Genomic DNA, 18,382 nt, shown 5'->3' on the forward strand with positions numbered 1-18,382 from the left:
CCAACCTTCCGTTGATGTAAGAGTTTCTTGCATTACTTGAATCAATCACGTTTCTCTCATGTCAAATTCGCAAAGTCTGGGAACAAGAAAATGCTGTGGTTCTTTCAATAAAGCTTTCCTCACCTCCGCATAACACAAGATCTTTATCGGATCTCAGAAATTAGGCCAGAATTGAACTGGGCCTGTCTCCCTCAGCGGAACTCCAAGCTGGAACACTGTGAGCTTGCTCGATTTCCAGCTTATGGCCTCGGAAAGAGCTTGTCCAGAAAATCCACCATATTCGGACTCTCTGCTCGCTCAGGAATTCAAACAATTCAAACGTTGTTTCGCCAGTTATGATTCTCAAAGTCTTCCAACTTTACCCAAAATGCGTTCCAAGTCCACCTTGATCGCTAGCGGATAAGCAGCTAATTCCTTCTCCGATGACTCCAGATAATCGATTCATTTCGCAACATCTCAGACTCTTGTAACCACCTCAGTAAATTTCCATCTCCATGGCAGTGATCGATCAGCGTATTACAACAAGATCCTCAAAGCTACGACCCCAGTCAGCATTGCGTCATGCTCGACAGAATCTTTTCCACCGCACCATCCAAATTGAGTCCTGAGCTTAAGGCCTCAGGAGAGCCTTCAGCTTGAGCATGTAAGTGTCTTTTAATGTCTCCGGAGATCGAGGATTTTCAATTCTTTGACATATTGTCTTCCTATTACAGTTATGAATCAGAGTGTATCGAATATCACCGGTTTATGACATAAAAGTATTAAAACCAGCAAAGTGTGCAGAGCTCGCCGTTCACACGTCTGACCCTCGCATGGTGCCACGTAACCTCCTGAATTAGGCATGTTAATGATTCATTGAAAATCGATTAATTGTCATTAATAATTTGATCGATTTAGCTTATCAATCAATGATTAATATGTTTCAGGACAAATGCGAAGTAATCAGACGTTGATAAGGCCGTCTATACAGTCACCCGCCGCTAGAGGGTGCTTGCGCTCTGCATGTCACTTATCCAAATCACAGAAGAGATGTAGCACATATCAGAGAGGAAGCAGCTTAATGTAAACAATGTTTATCTATAAATTAACATTAATCTTTTCTGCACATACCATGATAGTGTGTTCAAGTACAACATGAAAACAAGCACTGTTGATCTCCTTGTTTCATCCCAACCTACAATTACGTCAGCGATCACTGGGAAATCACAAACGTACATTCAACTGACATCACACGATCACCAGTGTTAACGCAGTTTGTTATGATTTGAATTAATTTCTAATAATAAAAAAAAATGTCCAAAGATCCAAAACTTGAATTTTTATTGAACTCAAACATGTATACAAATTATATACCTTAAGTATATTAAGATAAAAGTTACTATTAACAGTATTTTATTAACAGTAATTAAACAATTCCCAAATTTGAACTAAACATAGCCTAAATTTATAAATCCACTGAAATAAGAATACTTTTCAGAGGAAAATGCCAATACTTGCATTTCTTAAGTGTATCAATTTAAATTTTATTTAAATGACAGTATGCAAAACGCATATATTATTTGGAGTCACCCACATGTGTTTTCTGATATTAATGTTAACGATTAATAGATTAATTGATTGTTAATTTCCACGATGATCAATTATGAAATGTCTGAAAATGTACTTCCCTAATCTGAATTGTCCAGTATTCATTGGCTGATGACTGGAAAGGTTATCTGCAACAGGGTCAATGCTGAAATTGTTTGAAATTTTAGCCCATCATTACAATGCTTAAAAGCTAAAGCTGGTGCGAGTAAATGTTAAAGCTGGCATTGGACTCCATTGAGCTTGATTTATTCGGCAACGCTGATGGGATTCAAGTGGAAATCCCTTGAGAGAGTGATTCACACCAGATATCTGAAAAATATTCATCATCATCAGCATGCCCGCTAATGGAGCGTTGCCTTTTCTACTGTCAATGCAAACTCTCTCTGTCCTGAGCTTGCTTCCAGGCAGTGGAGACTGAAATTAAGTGGGGCATATTCGATAACTCTTGTCCACGTTGTTCTTGGTCTGTCCACCGGTAGTTTCCAGGTCTTTGGGAGACCATTTATGATGGTGAATAGTGCTCTTGCATGGTCCTCTTTGGATGCAGATCATGCGTAAGCACTATTTACCATCATAAATGGTCTCCCAAGAAGAATATTACTAAACTAAAATAGCTCTGTAAAGAGGAATAGAATCCTACAGAAATGTTTGGTTACACAGCTACCATGGATAACATTCAGTATTTGCATTGTGTCATATTTGTTGAGGAAAAATATTCAGATCAGATCCAAGCAGGTCAACAGTTTTTCAGTTCTTCAGTGTAAGAAGAAGCTGCTAATGGGTCACTAGAGTTCAGTTAAGTCTCCCTGCTTTAAGTTATTTTGTCTATGTTTCTGTAGTTTAACAGTTTTAAAGCTTGTATGATTTTATAACAAAACCGACCAAATCTGGTGAACTGCCTGAAGGTTTGTTAACTTTCTCAGCATTCATTAAAGAAAAGTCAAGAATGAACACCAACCTCTTTGTTCCTCAGTATCTTCATTCTTCAGTCTGAATGGTTCTGAAATACTGATGTCTTCACTCTCTTCTTTCAACTCCTCTTTAATAAACTCTTTTCTCCATTTAATAAAAAACTTTTCTGAAGCACTTAAGCAGGTTCCAAAGGGTATTTGGTGTTGCTTCGTAAAACCTTTAAACGAGACTGTACAACTTAAACTAAAACAGTTAATCATGATTCATCTTTTTATGTAATGCATTCAGTTACTCTTTAATATAAAGACACCAGTCAGATCCGGTGCAGAAGTGCTCTTTACTCATCTCAAATTGCATAATAACAGGCCTGAAATTTTGCAAACACATATTAACCACACTTATACACTGGCGGCCAAAGTTTGGAATAATGTACAGATTTTGCTCTTATGGAAAGAAATTGGAACTTTTATTCACCAAAGTGGCATTCAACTGATCACAATGTATCAGTCAGGATATTAATAACTTTTTAAGAAGAATTGCTATTAAAATTTGAAGAAAGAAAAAAAGTATAATAAAAACAAATCCTCCATGTGCAACAATAACAGCTTTGCATATCCTTGGCATTCTAACTGTCAGTTTGTCCAGATACTCAGGTGACATTTCACCCCACACTTCCTGTAGCACTTGCCATAGATGTGGCTGTCTTGCCGGGCACTTCTCACACACCGTACAGTCTCGCTGATCCCACAAAAGCTCAATGGGGTTAAGATCCATAACACTCTTTTCCAATTATCTGTTGTCCAATGTCTGTGTTTCTTTGCCCACTTTAACCTTTTCTTTTTCTGTTTCAAAAGTGGCTTTTTCTTTGCAATTCTTCCCATAAGGCCTGCACCCCCGAGTCTTCTCTTTACTGTTGTACATGAAACTGGTGTTGAGTGGGTACAATTCAATGAAGCTGTCAGCTGAGGACGTGTGAGGAGTCTATTTCTCAAACTAGATCTCTGATGTACTTATCCTCTTTTTTAGTTGTACTTCCACATCTCTTTCTAGTACCAAATGACCAATTTTGCATTATACCTCAAGGATAAGGTGTTGGAGTTATGGCTGCTGGAAATGGAACTTATTACAAACTTTTGGCCACCATTGTGTATATAGCAGGACTGTTGAACACATGGGATGTAAACGCTGTTGGGAAATTAAACCACTATAAAAAAAAATCTCCATAGAGCCAGCAGAACTTAGGCAATAGCCTTCCATAAAGCTAAACAGCAAGCAAGCTAATCAGGTGTTGGCTCAAAATAGCTTCGTGCCGGGTCGGAAATGCCCCCAAAATTCAATAATTGAATTGCTCCTGTTTGAGTTGTTTTTTTATATTGATAACATAGTCAATCCTCTGTGGTCACTGGAGGCACCAGTGTGATCACCTGACTTTTTCCCTTATAATAGCAGAAAGAAATACTCCAATTTTGGTCAAACTGATAAGAGTAAGACAGCATTCAAAACTATAAATGGTTTACTTTTATTTGTGTACACTCACAATAACAGCAAAACATTGAGGTTTTGTAAAATAAAGAAATCATACAGGATGCGCTTTCTGCCATCTCCATCTCTGTGAACTTCTGTCTGGAGCGTGTCACGAAAATGAACCGAAACTCAGCGTATACTTGCCTCGCAGACATGAGAAATATGTCTATAGAAAGCTTGTCTACTTTTAAATGAACCATTTAAATCAAAAACAAATATTCTTTGATTGTGTAATCCATATGAAACCAACAAGAGGGTACAGTTACTTATTTGGAAGAAGAAATGCTGTGAATTTACCTCAGAAGAAGAGCTTGTCTCACAAAAGTTAATTTTGTGAGCGAAAAGAGTCTACAAAATCTATTATGTGTTTCATGGAGTGAAAGTGAGCAGGACACGCTTATTCAGTACTCGCGAGGCATGTCCCAAACATAATAAAGATGTGAGCGGATTTACCGTATGAAGAATGGAGACTTCACCCGCAAGCGGTGACACAATAAATGATTCTTCACCTGTTATGAAATCATGAAGTGTCTGATCCGGATGGTGTTTCTCTTCAACTTCATTTAGTTCTTGATTTTCCTCGTTCACCTCCATCAGATCTAAAATGAAAACACAACATGGTCTTTCATTTCAAAGGACAAATCTTAAAATTATTGCACTAAAATTGACCCCAAATGTTACAGCAGAGTATCTATTTTAATGTGATCTAAACAGCAAAAAAAAATTGTTTTATTTTTAAAGTTTATTCTTTGCGTTTTTACTTTGATTAAATTATTTAACAGCTCCTGTGAATCAATAAATAACTACAGAAACCAAATGTGTATTATTTGATGTTTTTATCTGATTAAATATTAATTGATAATGAATGACAGCCATCAAATGTGTTGAACTGCTTGAAGTTTTGTTTCTTTAATCTTTATGAACAGACAATAATAAATAATGAAGAATGGACACAAACCTCTTTGTTCCTCAGTATCTTCATTTTTCATGACATTTGAACTGCATGATTCTGGATCACTCATGTCCTCACTCTCTTCTTTAATAAACATCATTTTACAATATTTTATCCCGCAGATCTCAGTTGAAACACCTGGTGTTATTCCTGTTCGTGTTGAAACAAGTCTTCGTTTAGGATGATGAGAATATTGGTGACATTTATAAACATGAATTCAAACTTACAGATTTATTTCCTTAACTGTTTATTCTCTAATGCCCGTGTATGTAGTTCGCTAGTATTATTCAATGTCGGATGCTGGATATTTCTACTTGATCCGGTTTTCAATATATTGTCCGATACTCGAATAATGTAGAAACAAACAAAACAACAACGCCAGAAGTTTCTGCAGGTTTATGGGTATCAATAGAGAAGATGGTTTGCATTTTTTTGCGTATCTGTAAACGTGTGTTAAACCTAATCCAATATGGAAACATTGAAGCATTTATTTTGCTCATTTGTGCAACAATTTCTTTAAAAGGGAATACTGATCAGAACTCAGTATCTCCTGCAAATCTCCCAGAGCGCCGCCATGTTTGCGTGACGTCATACAACAGCAACTCGTAGGTGACATTCTGAACCGGAAAACGCTTAAAGGGATAGTTGACACAAAAACAAAAATGCTCTTACAATTTACTCACCTTCATGCCATCCCAGATTTATATAACTTTCTTTCTTCTGCTGAACACAAATTATTTTTTTATAAGAATATCTCACAATGCAAGTGAATGGTGATCTGAACTCAAAAGGTCCAAAACATTTTTTTTTTACCACTGCGTTTTTTAAGGGCAAATCACCATCAGTGAGCAGTGTCATTGTCACTTTGGCCGGCATTTTTTTCTTCAACTCAACCGCTGTTGATCCACATGTACAGGGTTGTGGGATTTCATAGGCAGCGAAGCATCTATGCTGCCTTCAGAAATCGATCAGATGAAGTAACACAGTAGAGAGGATGTGACTCGAACATTGGAAATGGATGTGCCTTGGTCCCTTCCTACATACATTCTCCAGAGGCAGCAATTTCCTGGTTTCGGATGTTTATTGTGCATCAAACTTTAAAAGTAACAAAAATGTAAAATGAATCCCTTAATGTAAAATATCACAACATACCCAAAATAACATAAATACAAAATGTTTTGTATTGGTTTAACATTTCTGTCTGTTATTGAACAATAGAGCCTACGTTATACGTCAGTAACATGTGCACATCAATGGCTAAAAATGTTCAAGATTGATTCTTTAATATCGCTAAACACCAATATTCAACACAACTAAATATCACTGCACAGCTGGACAATAATTAAATAGTTCAATCCTACCTTTGCACCAAGCTTTTCAATTGTCAGATGATTTAAAAAAAGTTTTTTGAGTTATGTTTCCAGTGAATACACATCCAGAATGGGCTATTAATCTCATCAGTGATATTACTGACAAAATTAGTTGTTTGATTCAGTTAATAATTCATCATGAGGATAATTACACCATTTTAATTCAAACATTGTTGACAAAAATATGATGAGAAATACACAACACAAGATATTACCAATGCACTGACAATGCTTTAGAAAAAGAAAAACCTTGTTGAATAATACCTTGTTTATTCAAATAATCCAGTATATTATTATGAAGATTTTTCACCTCTAAAGCCCAAAATATACTTCGGGACAGGATGCGTGATGAAAATCTTGTCATCAGCAGAGAGTGCAAGCACTGAACACACAAATCTCGATTTTTGTAAATGTGTGTCTTTGAATGTGCAGAATATGCTTGTGTCTGGAATTATTTTCACCAATTTGTGTGTGTCCAAAACGTGGCAACACTGTTGTTGTCACGAAGAAGAACTAGAAGATGTAATTGCCGGTAAATAACAGGAGACAACAACAGTGGATTTGCACATCAAGAGCGTGCGTGTGAGGAGGTCAGGAGATACCTGCAATTGATAACTAGAGTCTGAAAGAATATAAAGACATATTTATGGGTCTAAACACCTGCAGAGAAATAGTCTGGTGTCTCGTACTATCATAGTTCACATGCGCCAACTGCCTGTGTATGCGTACACATCAAATGGACTATACTTTGACGGGATTGCTTTGTACTGTACGCAGACACTGAGCATTTGCATCAAAATCAAAATATACTTTATGCTTAAGCTTTCTGTCGTGGGATGAAAGCACTGGTCTCCGGTAAATTGCTCTTTTAAAAAGTAAAACAATTTCAGGATTGCAAATTCCATTGGGGACTGTCAGGAGTGGTAGAAGAAATGGCACGACTCAAATGCAGAGCAGTATAATGAGCTTTCATTACTCACAAAATCGAATGCAGGAAAGATGGAGAAGTTAAAAGTTTCTGTGAGCGATTTCAATGTTCTATATATGTATAATTTATCTGTAACCACATACATTGATATGGGCTGATGATGCATGAAAAACAGTGTTGGCATCCTGGCAAGATGACGCCCTGGGCGGCTGCCCGTGTCGCCCATGCCTAAATCTGCCATTGGTAGCAATAAATGTCTTTCTTTAATAAAACAAAAATACAAAATGTTCTCATGATCTTACATGGACTGTACACATTACAAATTACACATTATCTACTGCATATATATTTAAGTCATAATCGAGTTCTTATCACAGCTTTTTTTACTGATTTCATGTGGATAAATGACTTTTATTGAATATGCAGCCTGAAGCAATTAAAAGCTGCAGTGACTGATGCCGAACTGTTCAAGTACACAGACAACAAACCTATAAAATAGGTGATTGGGTATAGGTAAAATGATTGCTTGGAAGATATTGACAAACCATATCATTTCTTTATTCATATATTTATTCATGACATTTCTCCTCGGTCTAAATGTTAGACTGAGGAGAGTTAGATTAGTAAGAACAATCCAGGAGCAAATAGTGTCGTCTTCTGTGATCCGGACATTACCATAAACACAACAGATAATGTACATCTGATCTGCACCAAAATCATCATGTTAAGAATGTAAGAAATGTATGTGGCTGTAAAGATTTTCATGTTGCTGTGCCTGTAGTGTAGCTGACTTATTAGACGCTCTAATGAACCAGAAAACATCTATGTCACTTCCTCTTCTGACGTCCTACCTTCACCTGGCTATTTGATTATGCATGGTGTCCAGAGGCAGCGGCAGCCGATTTTGCCGGGGATTCAGCCCCGAATGTTTTGAGTGTAGCCCCGAATGTATTTTGAAAAGTTGACTGACAAATATGAAACCGGACAAAACATCAAAAGGTCCACTACCGACTGCCAATATATGTTGTAGCCTCTAACCTCCTCACAGAAATTGATGCAACTTGGTAGCTCCTTGTTAGTGCACTTGCCTCTCACGCTAGAGACCACTATTCGAGTCCCGTTCGGAGTGTAGTTTTCTTGTTTAACAGGTGTTGTTTTCGCTAAGGATAACCAATAAGCAGTAGCATAAAATGTATGTGTGACTTGTTTTGTGATATTAGTTTGTAGTAAATGGTTTTGTAGAGAGTAGCAAAGATGAGCAACAGACTGAGGAGCAGCAGCAGCAGCTGTGCCAGAATCAGGCATGGAAACTGGTAACAATTAATCAGTCACTTTACTTTAAAGTTAAAAGTGAAACATTGTTTATCCCAATGCTCCTAATGATCCTAATGAAAGGATTTTGACAGATGAATTATTGTCATAGAGATAATGAGAATTATATACAGTTCGATGCCATAGTGTGTCAATGAACTTAGATTAAAGTCATTCATGTATTGCTTTAACTTAGGATCTTATACATCATTTTGACTATTTATGTAAAAAAATATAAATTATTTATCTTTATGGTAATGTACATGAAAATTCAAGAATCATGATAGATCTTAGGGCAATCCCACTGATCTGCTCTTCCCAATACATTTTCTTCAATGGTATTGGTCTACAATTTGAAATATGTAGCACTTGATGAATTAGTTGTTTGAAGATGATTTGCAATGCGTTATGTGCTGTATCTGTTCATTTGCATCACAGATGATTCAGGGAGGAGAGAGGATGAGTTAGTCGAGGATAATACTAGAGTGGAAGATTTAGGAACTGTAGAAACAGGCCCAGCAAGAGCAAAACTCAAAGAATACCTTCTCACCAGCTTTGGACTACAGAGAAGTGGTTGCTAGTGTGAAAATAAAATGGTCTGGGCTAAGCCCCGGATGTCCTTCAATGCTGGAAACGCCTCTGATGGTGTCATGTATACCTGGACAGAGAAATGAAGACTGCAGCTCGACAATGCAAAAACCTGCGGTAGTTTTTATGTAACACAATTTTTGTTCCTGGGTAGTAAGTGTTATTTCATAATTGCTTATGCCTCAAAAGTATAGAAAATGTCTATTATTCCCCACAAATTTTGCTTTTGTGACCAGGACATTGATTTTTGGAATTCCAATGAGAAAACAGGCAAATTTGTGTCTTTTCATACTAATTAAAATACAAAAATTACTACAAAAGGTTTAGAAGTGAGTTGTTTTTTGAGAATCAGCCCCCAAATGTAGTCTCCTGTCATGTTCTCGTTATACTGTCCTTGGTAGCGGCGTTCAAAGTCCAGTATATCATGATGGAAGCGCTCACCTTGCTCCTCCGAGTACACTCCCATGATCTCCTTGAATTTATCAAGATTATCATCAATGATATGGTCTTTGAGGGACATCCTACAGCCCATTGTGCCATAGTTCTTCACCAGAGTCTCAACCAGCTAAAGATAGTTTTCGGCTTTGTGATTGCCCAGGAAGCCCTGAACCACTGCAACAAAGCTGTTCCAAGCCGCTTTCTCCTTACTAGTGAGCTTCTTGGGGAAATCATTGCACTCCAGTATCTTCTGCCAAATCCATATCTAGACCTCTGACAAATTGTTCATAAGGCCCAATTTGATGTGCAGTGGTGGCATCAGCACCTTACGGGGGTCCACCAGTGTCTCCAACTTCACGTTGTTCCTCCCCACAGAGAACTCGGTCTGCTGTGGCCAGTGTCCCTGCTGGCCCAAAGGCAAAGATAGCAGGGAAACTAGGTATGGGGACTTTTTTACACATAGTGTCATACACACTGACAGGACAGTAGTTCTCCACGGCGGGAGTGACATTTCAGGACAACGGACAGTGCAAAAAAAACTGAACTAAATAGGCCTACTAAACTATTAGTCTCATCACAACAACATAACGTGACAACACAATATAGTGAACTTTGACAGTACATAATGCCAGTTAGATAAATACACTAACAACCGGTCAGCATGAAACTTTAAATTTAACTTACAGTTAGAAAAGCTGAAGACGCCGCTTGTGAGCTGATTGGAACTTCCTGAGAACAGCGTCCTTCCATGCACCACAACACTTTTTTGTCAAGTCCTTCTCGAATGCAAGTTGAACTAGTCTGGATTTTCTGTGTTCTGAAAATAAATTTTTGAGCGTGGAGAACGAATTTTCGCAGGTCGCGGTAGAAGCACCAAATACCAAAGCCAGTTGGAGTGCCGTCAACACAGTGGGCATCGCCTTAAGCGTTTTGTAATGTTTGGACAACAGTCTCTGAACTGTCCATTTCTCCTCTGAGTCGCCTTCCATTTGGGACTGGAGAAATCGATGTGCGACGCAGAACTCCGACTCCACTATCTCCACTCCTACTAAATCCATTTGAGTTTTTTCACATCCAAAAAACTTTTATTTTCTGGGTCAAGAGCTTCCAATGCGCTTATCAGCTTTCCATTGTGCTCGCTGAAACGCACATCCATTTCTCCAAGTACGGCATCAATCGCACTGAAAAAAAGTCTCTTCAGCTCTGACTTGTCGTTATTTGTGTCGTTTTGTCCCACACTCTCCTCAAGAACGTACTCCTCCAGGTTCCTGTTCATAACACGTCTCCTTTTGCTGGGTTGTATGGGCTTGTTGTTGTTGGTAGCAGTACTCCAGAGCTCGGTAAATGCATCGTCGCATCTCAGATCACGAACACAGTTTATCGCACTGTGCACAAGTTTCACTGCATTCAGTAGGTCCATTTCCTTCGCCTGTAGCTGTTTGTTAGGCGAGTCCAGAATCAGTAATATCTTGTGCACACTATGTCCAATGAACACAAAGCTGTGCTCCTTTATCTGGTGTAAAAGGCCAGTTGCCAGCACTCTCACTTCTGATCCAAAGGCCCGAGAGCTGATTGTCTTTGACAGTACCGCAATGATATCCTCCAAGTTTTTAAGGATCACAGAGACCGTTGCTAGATGGCCTGTCCAGCGTTGGTCAAGGAGGCGCTTCAGGGTATCACCTTTATAGTGAGTGGAAACGGTGGGCTTTCTCAGGAAATTATAAAGCATGCCACACACATTAAAGAAGTCACCAATTGCTTCTTCAGCCGACAGAGCATGAATGACCACAAGGTGCAGCTGGTGGTTAAAGCAGTGGATGTAAGGGATTTCTCTGCCAAGTCTATCCTGTAGCAGTTTTTGGACTCCTCCGTGTTTCCCAGACATGAGGGATGCACCGTCATAGCACTGACTCAATATCTTTGCACTGCTGAGCCCCGCTTTTTGAAGTTCTTGTAATATGGTGTCAGTGAGTGTCCCTGCGTCCCCAGCTTCTGCAGTGGCCATGGTAAGCAGACGTTCTGTCACCTTACAACTGTCCTCTGATATGAACCGAATGACTATTGAAATGTTCTCACACCCAGTGATGTCACGAGTCCCGTCAACTTTGATCGTGAACCACTGCGAGCCTATGTCACGTACAATAGCATCCGTTATGACACTGCTCATTGCCTCAAGTAGATTGTTTTGTATTTCGTGACTTGTGTATGTTGCGTTGCGAGGTATTGTTTTCATGACTTTAACCAGCTGCTGGTCTTTTCGGAGGGTGTATTCAAATAGAGAAAGGAACAGTCCACTCCCCCCCTCTGACATACTATCAAAGGCATCTAGCTTACCTCTCAAAGGTAGTTGATTTGTTGCCAGAAACTCCAAAATGTCAATAAGGGCAGACACGTAGTGTCGGTTCCTTGAAAGCTGCTCTGTGTTAATCAATTTGGAAATCTCTGTGTCCGTCTCTGTGCGTTTCCCTCGTTCCCTCCAAGCGGCAAAGCATGTCAGGTGCTCTTTGGAAGTGGCATGTTTATGGAAGCCTTTGTTGGATTCGTTTGCATGCTTCCAGTTGCAATATCCCTTTGTGGTAAAAACTGAATCAACATTGGTATATGCTGTCGCTGACCGAAATTTCCTACAAGGAAAACAGAAAGCGCTGTCTGTGTTCACAGAGTATTCCAGCCAGTCTCTCCCATGGTACCATGTACTCACAAATGAGCGTTTTTTCCCATTATAAAGGCGGCTTGGATACTTGTCCAGTTTCACCTGGTTGGGCTTTTCGTCACTGAGATCATCAGGTGGACCTTGAGGTGTAGGAGGGTCTGGTCCAAATGTAGTGGAGCTGCTACAGGTGCTAGCTTGGGAAGCTACGATGTTAGCGGCCACGCCGGCCACGGAGTCACAAATGTTAGCCGGGCTGTCGTTGTATTGCTGTATGGGGTCAGCAGAATCATTAATCGGCGTGGAACTTGAAGGAGAAACTGTGGTTTTGAACCATTTCCTAATGTCCATTTTTGGAGAGTTTTGAATGCAGCGCGCCAACTGAAAATCATTTCATTCATGTATTAACGATATAACGTGTGTGATTGGGGGGGCGGCAGGGGGGTTCCTCACAGCGCCACACTGGTTTTATGTTGGCTTTATTATATTTTCAGATAATGAGCCGTTTGTAGACATATATTTTTATTATTTCTCACTGAAATGTGAATTAAATTAAACTGATATTTTTTTGTAAATTATATCATAATTCAATTTGGGGGGGACATAAAAGACATTTGGGGGGCATTGCCCCCTAATGCCCCCCCATACCGCCGGCGCTGAATGAAGAGGCACCACTCATTCTGGTTACAGGTGATTCCGATTGCCTCAAACAGACTGGCCACATTGTGGCTGGAGCAGAGCCCATCTTGACAGGGGAAGAAGCTGGACAAAGGTTGGTGACACTTCCTCTGATCTGCGACTTGCACAATTTCATCCAACAAGTTCCACTGCTTGAGCCTAGACGTCAAAAGCTCACCATTGGACTTGGTGAAACCAAGATCTCTCATCACGTTGTTGAGGTCTTTTTAGTTGGGGTAGTATGGGTTTCTCTCCTCAGCTCCACCTCTGAAATCCCTCCATATCATTGATGCTCATCTTGATAAATTCAAGGAGATCATGGGAGCATACTCGGAGGAGCAAGGCGAGTGCTTCCATCAGGATATACTGGACTTTGAATGCCGCTATGATAACATGATGGGAGACTACATTTGGGGGCTGATTTGTGAAAGTGATTTACAGTTTAATTGTAAATCTCGAAAAACTACTCACTTCTAAATCATTTGTTGTCTTTTTTGTATAACTTCAATATAAATACATGTTCATTTGGATTCATATGTTGTTTTTTCTAACTTTATGTGCATGAAAATCTGGACGTTTTCTCATTGGAAATAGGTAAATTTCAAAATATCACTGTCCTGGTCACAAAAGCAAAGTTTGCGGGGAATAATAGCCATTTTCTCTAATTTTGAGGCATAAGCCTCAATAAGGAAATAACACTTACTACCCAGGAATCAAAAAAATTATAATTTGTTACACAGTGACTACCCATGTAAACTTACGCAATGTAATTGTCTGGAGTCGCATTAAGTTTTGTACTCTACTGGAAACTACTTGAATAACCAAACCCATTCATTAGAAGGAGTCGTCCACATACTGCTGGCTTTATAGTGTATTACTGATTAATTCAAAATTATTGTTATTATTAATTTTTTATCATTTAAAGCAATAGGAAATTCAAAGTGTTTTGAAAATATTACCATATTTACATTATTAAAGGTTAATTTCTGTTTTAATTTCTGCTACTGAAACAAACTACAAAAATATATGTAAAAGTAATATTGTCTTCATCACTCCAATTAAGGCCTTTAAAATAACTCTTCGACATTTTAAGTTCCCCAGTTCATGTTTTCTGTGATGGCACGAAGTACATGAATATTTAATGAGGTAAGCACTGAGGCAGGTTCTGATTGTATGTCTATTGCTGAACAGTTTGCTTTAAAGGGGTTTTCACACCTAAGGCGGAGCACATTGATGCCTTTACAATAGGCCTGTTCCTACCTGGTTTTAAGATGCAATTTTGGTGATCCGATCACAAGAGGTCAGCCAAGACACTTTTCTGTTTCCACTTGGTTTTATAGTATCATGAGTCTAAAATGTCTCAATCATTGTAAAGAACCGACTTAAATGAGTGATGCATTTGTGAACCGGACTGTGACAGCGGGGGCGTGGTCAAGCATCCATCCGGTAAGGGCACTTGCATCTGAGCTATATTATGTCTAACACCTGTCTCTAATTCCAGTGAGTATGGGGAGAGTGGCATACGCATATAAGAGAGAGGGAGAGTCTGGCACAAGGAAGCCCACGGTGCTCGAGAAGCTGTTGTGTTTAACCTATTGTGTTTGTGAAGCTAATGTTTTTAAGTGACTACGTGACTGTTAAGCTGATGAGTTTGTGAAGTTGAAAAGCATTGAAGTGGCCAATTAAAAAGTCTTACTTGATCATGACTAATATTAAAAGTGGTCAGTAGCTCTTTGATACCACATGCTAGTAGAATCTCCAAACTGCAAATACAGGAACTGAGAATAGACGTGGTTCTCAAATGCCATTAACATACTATACACCCACAGTTTGCACACATACACCTAAAGATAACGCAAGCACTCCCGCCCACCCCCAATTGTGCTGGCACAAAAACTGAGGTTGGATTAGCTCTCTAACGAAAATTGGATAAAACTTAGTGCACAGTCATTGTGCATAGCGCGGTCATGAAAACAGAACCCTTTTTGTGCCCAACAGGTGTAATATTTAACGACACACAAGAGGTCATGTTGTATATTGTGGTTATTAAATGGCTGTTTTTTCCTGAATTCTGTATTCGAAAGTTTAATTACATTTTAAAATGGTGTCTAATAAAATAAATTAAAACTTTAATCAAATGATTTTTTTTTACATTTTTCAATATAACACTGCGTGATTTTTATCCTTGAAGTGATTTAATACAAAGTCCTCACAGCACAATCAGAAACAACAATGGAAATATTTTTGTGCGGCACAAAAGAAAATCACAGATGTGTGATATTGCTTTAATACTTTATTATTATTATCATTATTTATTTATAATGAACATTACATTATATCCTTTAGTACATTTTTGTTGTTGATATGAACAGCAAGCTGATCATATCACAGACACAAAGCAACAACACCCGGAATTTCTTATCATTTTCTGGGAGATATTCTGCCTCGCCCGTAATACTGCTACACCACTGTAAATGATGCAGAAACACACTAAGGAAATCAGAGTGGCTAAAAGAAACTACTCTGAAAAGTTTAAAAAACTGTTTTTAGCCAACAATCCTGCATCTGTGTGGAAAGGCCTAAAAAATCATCACCAAGGACAAGACACCACCCCCTCGCTCTGTAGAGTATCAACAAATGGCTGATAACCTGAATGTGTTTTACTGCAGGTCTGAAAAGCCCAGTGTCACACCGCTCTGATGTTCACTTCACACACACACCAACACCATACCTGTCAAGTATCCTGTTTTGGCCGGGAAAGTCCCGTATTTTACCCTTCTTTCCCGCCATCCTCCCGTATTAGTATTTTCCCATAAATCTCCCATCTTTTAACCTGCTTTATTAAAAAATAATACCCGGGCCCGGGCGGAGTAAAAAAAAACATTCCCAATCTGAGCTCTGTCACTAGCCTCGCGATAACTGCCACCTGCAGTAGCCTGCTACAGGTACTGTAGGTGGCAGTTGTCGCAAGGTTAGTGTGTGAGGTCAGATGATGAGTGACAACGTGGGGAAAAACCCCCAAAAAACAGAGACGGAAGGCACTCCTGCCAAAAAACCAAAACCCTCATGTGAATACCGCGATCAATGGGACAGCGAATTTACTTTTATGAAGAGGAGCAGAGTGGGGGACAGTCACGCGTTTTGTAACTGCGACTTTAGCATCTCACTCGGGGGAAGGAATGATGTATGTCAGCACAAGAAATCCGAAAGTTATGTGAAATGAAAAGAAAAACTGTAAAAGAAAAGCAATATGAAATGGAAAGAATATGTGGAATGAAAATAAAATGTAAAGACAAGCAATGTTAAATGAACAGAAAATATGCAAATAAGCCTTTAAATAAATGCTCTTCATATATACCCTTTTGTGTTTTCATTTAGGCTATAACACCTGTCTTAAAATGTAAGGGATACTGGAGCTTGGTTGGGGTGGTGGGACTGCTCGCGGTGGGTGCCGGAAAATCTCCCTTATTTTCAAATCCAAAACTTGACAGGTATGACCAACACCTCTTGGACCCCCCGCTACTTAACCTGCACTTGTGGTCTGTGAGGAGGATGTGTGCCGGGTCTTTCGGAAACTAAAGACTAGGAAATCTTCAGGCCCAAACAGTGTTTCACCTGCCTGTCTGAAAGTCTGCACTGACCAACTGGCCCCCATCTTCACACATATCTTCAATAGATCACTGGAGCAGTGTGAAGTTCCCTGCTGCTTCAAATGCTCCACCATCACTCTGGTCCCTCACAATTCGCAATGGTGCTCCACAGGGATGCTTTCTCTCTCCACTGCTCTTCTCCTTGTACATGAATGACTGCACTGCAAAGGACACATCTGTCATGCTCATGAAGTTTGCAGATGACACCACAGTCATCAGCCTCATCCATGATGGTGATGAGTCTGCATAGAGAAGGGAGGTTGAACAGCTGGCTGTCCAATGAGATCACAACAACCTTGAGATGAACACTCTTAAAATAGTGGAGATGATAGTGGACTTCAGGAGAAACCACCCTGTAGAGAGAGTTTAGCTCTCTTCCCATGTGCTTACTGTGAAGGAGAGCTAAACTATGTATTCTGATTCACTACCAGCTTATATATACACATGACCATCCCATAAGCCACAGCCAGCAGTCAATTAATTTAAATTTTCACTACCCAATTGGTTAGTGCCTAATATGCATATTCTGACATCATTTATTTAAATCATCCTGTGATGCTGTGCACCTGTTTGAGCCATCGACATGTACAGTATAGCTGTCTATTATTCTTTTGCTCATCCCTTCTGATGATACATAGTGGAGACTCTGTTGGTGTCCTATACTACCCTTTTGGCTAGTAGGTGTTGTTGCGTGTGTGAATCATTATCGCATCGTGATGGTATTCATTCCCCTAGCATCAGCAAAAGTGACACAACATTAAAATGACTGACTTGAAAGAGAATAATATGGTTACGACTGTAACCACGGTTCCCTATAAGGAGGGAATAAAATGCTATGCAAGCTGGCCGCACTACTAAATATTCCTTACAAGGGCCGAGTATCACTCTGTACTAATATTCTTCACTAATATTCTGAGGATATATGCCCACTGATGTGCATGAGGAAAGCGGAGCACAAAGCACTATCTGCCAATTAAAATTGCCAAGATTTTAAAGAACTTCAGATATTGCTTATGCCTGCAGAGATAAACCCTACCATCAGTTACAGTGGCAAAGTTTTCAATCTCTACTTTAAGGGAACTGTGGTTAGAGTCATAAACTTTTATTTATTAATTTATTAAGTTTCCTCAGTGTTTAATGTCGGTGGTCACAACAGCTTTTTGTGCTTTAGTGCCACCTGTTGCACTGGTTTTGGGAAGTTCCTGACATGTGTTCCAAAGCTCATATTTTATCGATCAGTACATTTCATCACCTGGCGTACAAAAAAGTACACACACACACCATAAAAAGCATGGCTTTATCACCATGCAATTCAGCGCTAATGTTCGCTCCAGGTGACAATAGCTCAATAGGAATCCATTGTTTCCATTCAAAATGTTAATCACAGTGAGAAATTTTGACGAAGATTCACCTTTGGTGTGCAAAGGCCTTTAGATAAAAGTATAGATTATATGTGACAGTTTCTGCGACCGTTCCAAGGCACTCTATGCTGCTCTATGTATACATTAATAAAACACTTACATAGATAATAGGTGAACTCATTGTGTGGTGGTCTAATATTAAAGTAGAGTGGCCATAGCCACACACATTTCTGTATGTCAGCAAGTTATTAACTGCTCAAAGGAAACATACCATGTCAAATACTAATTTATTTTTTGAATTTTCAAATGGTTCCTTAAATACCCTGTTTAATATTCATTAGCATCTCTGCTCCATGAACAATGCATCATTTAAAACAAGAAGAGGCTTGTGGCGCACATAATGGAACATATTCTGCATGTTTGACCGGACTGA

The 18,382-nt window shown here is 39.2% G+C and overlaps 1 protein-coding gene across 1 annotated transcript in view; it reads right to left on the minus strand.

Annotated features, from left to right (window-relative positions):
• The window catches only part of LOC127645739 (zinc finger protein 721-like), a 402,751-nt gene that overhangs the window by 162,062 nt on the left and 222,307 nt on the right, over positions 1–18,382 (minus strand). Inside the window, exons 4-5 of the mRNA XM_052129400.1 lie at positions 4,533–4,622; positions 2,546–2,716 (exon numbers count right to left, since the gene is read on the minus strand). Of these exons, the coding sequence (XP_051985360.1) occupies positions 2,546–2,716; positions 4,533–4,622 (261 nt within the window). The remainder of the gene's footprint in view (positions 1–2,545; positions 2,717–4,532; positions 4,623–18,382) is intronic.

This window comes from Xyrauchen texanus, chromosome 6 (assembly GCF_025860055.1).
Source record: "Xyrauchen texanus isolate HMW12.3.18 chromosome 6, RBS_HiC_50CHRs, whole genome shotgun sequence".
NCBI classification, from domain to species: Eukaryota; Metazoa; Chordata; class Actinopteri; order Cypriniformes; family Catostomidae; genus Xyrauchen; species Xyrauchen texanus.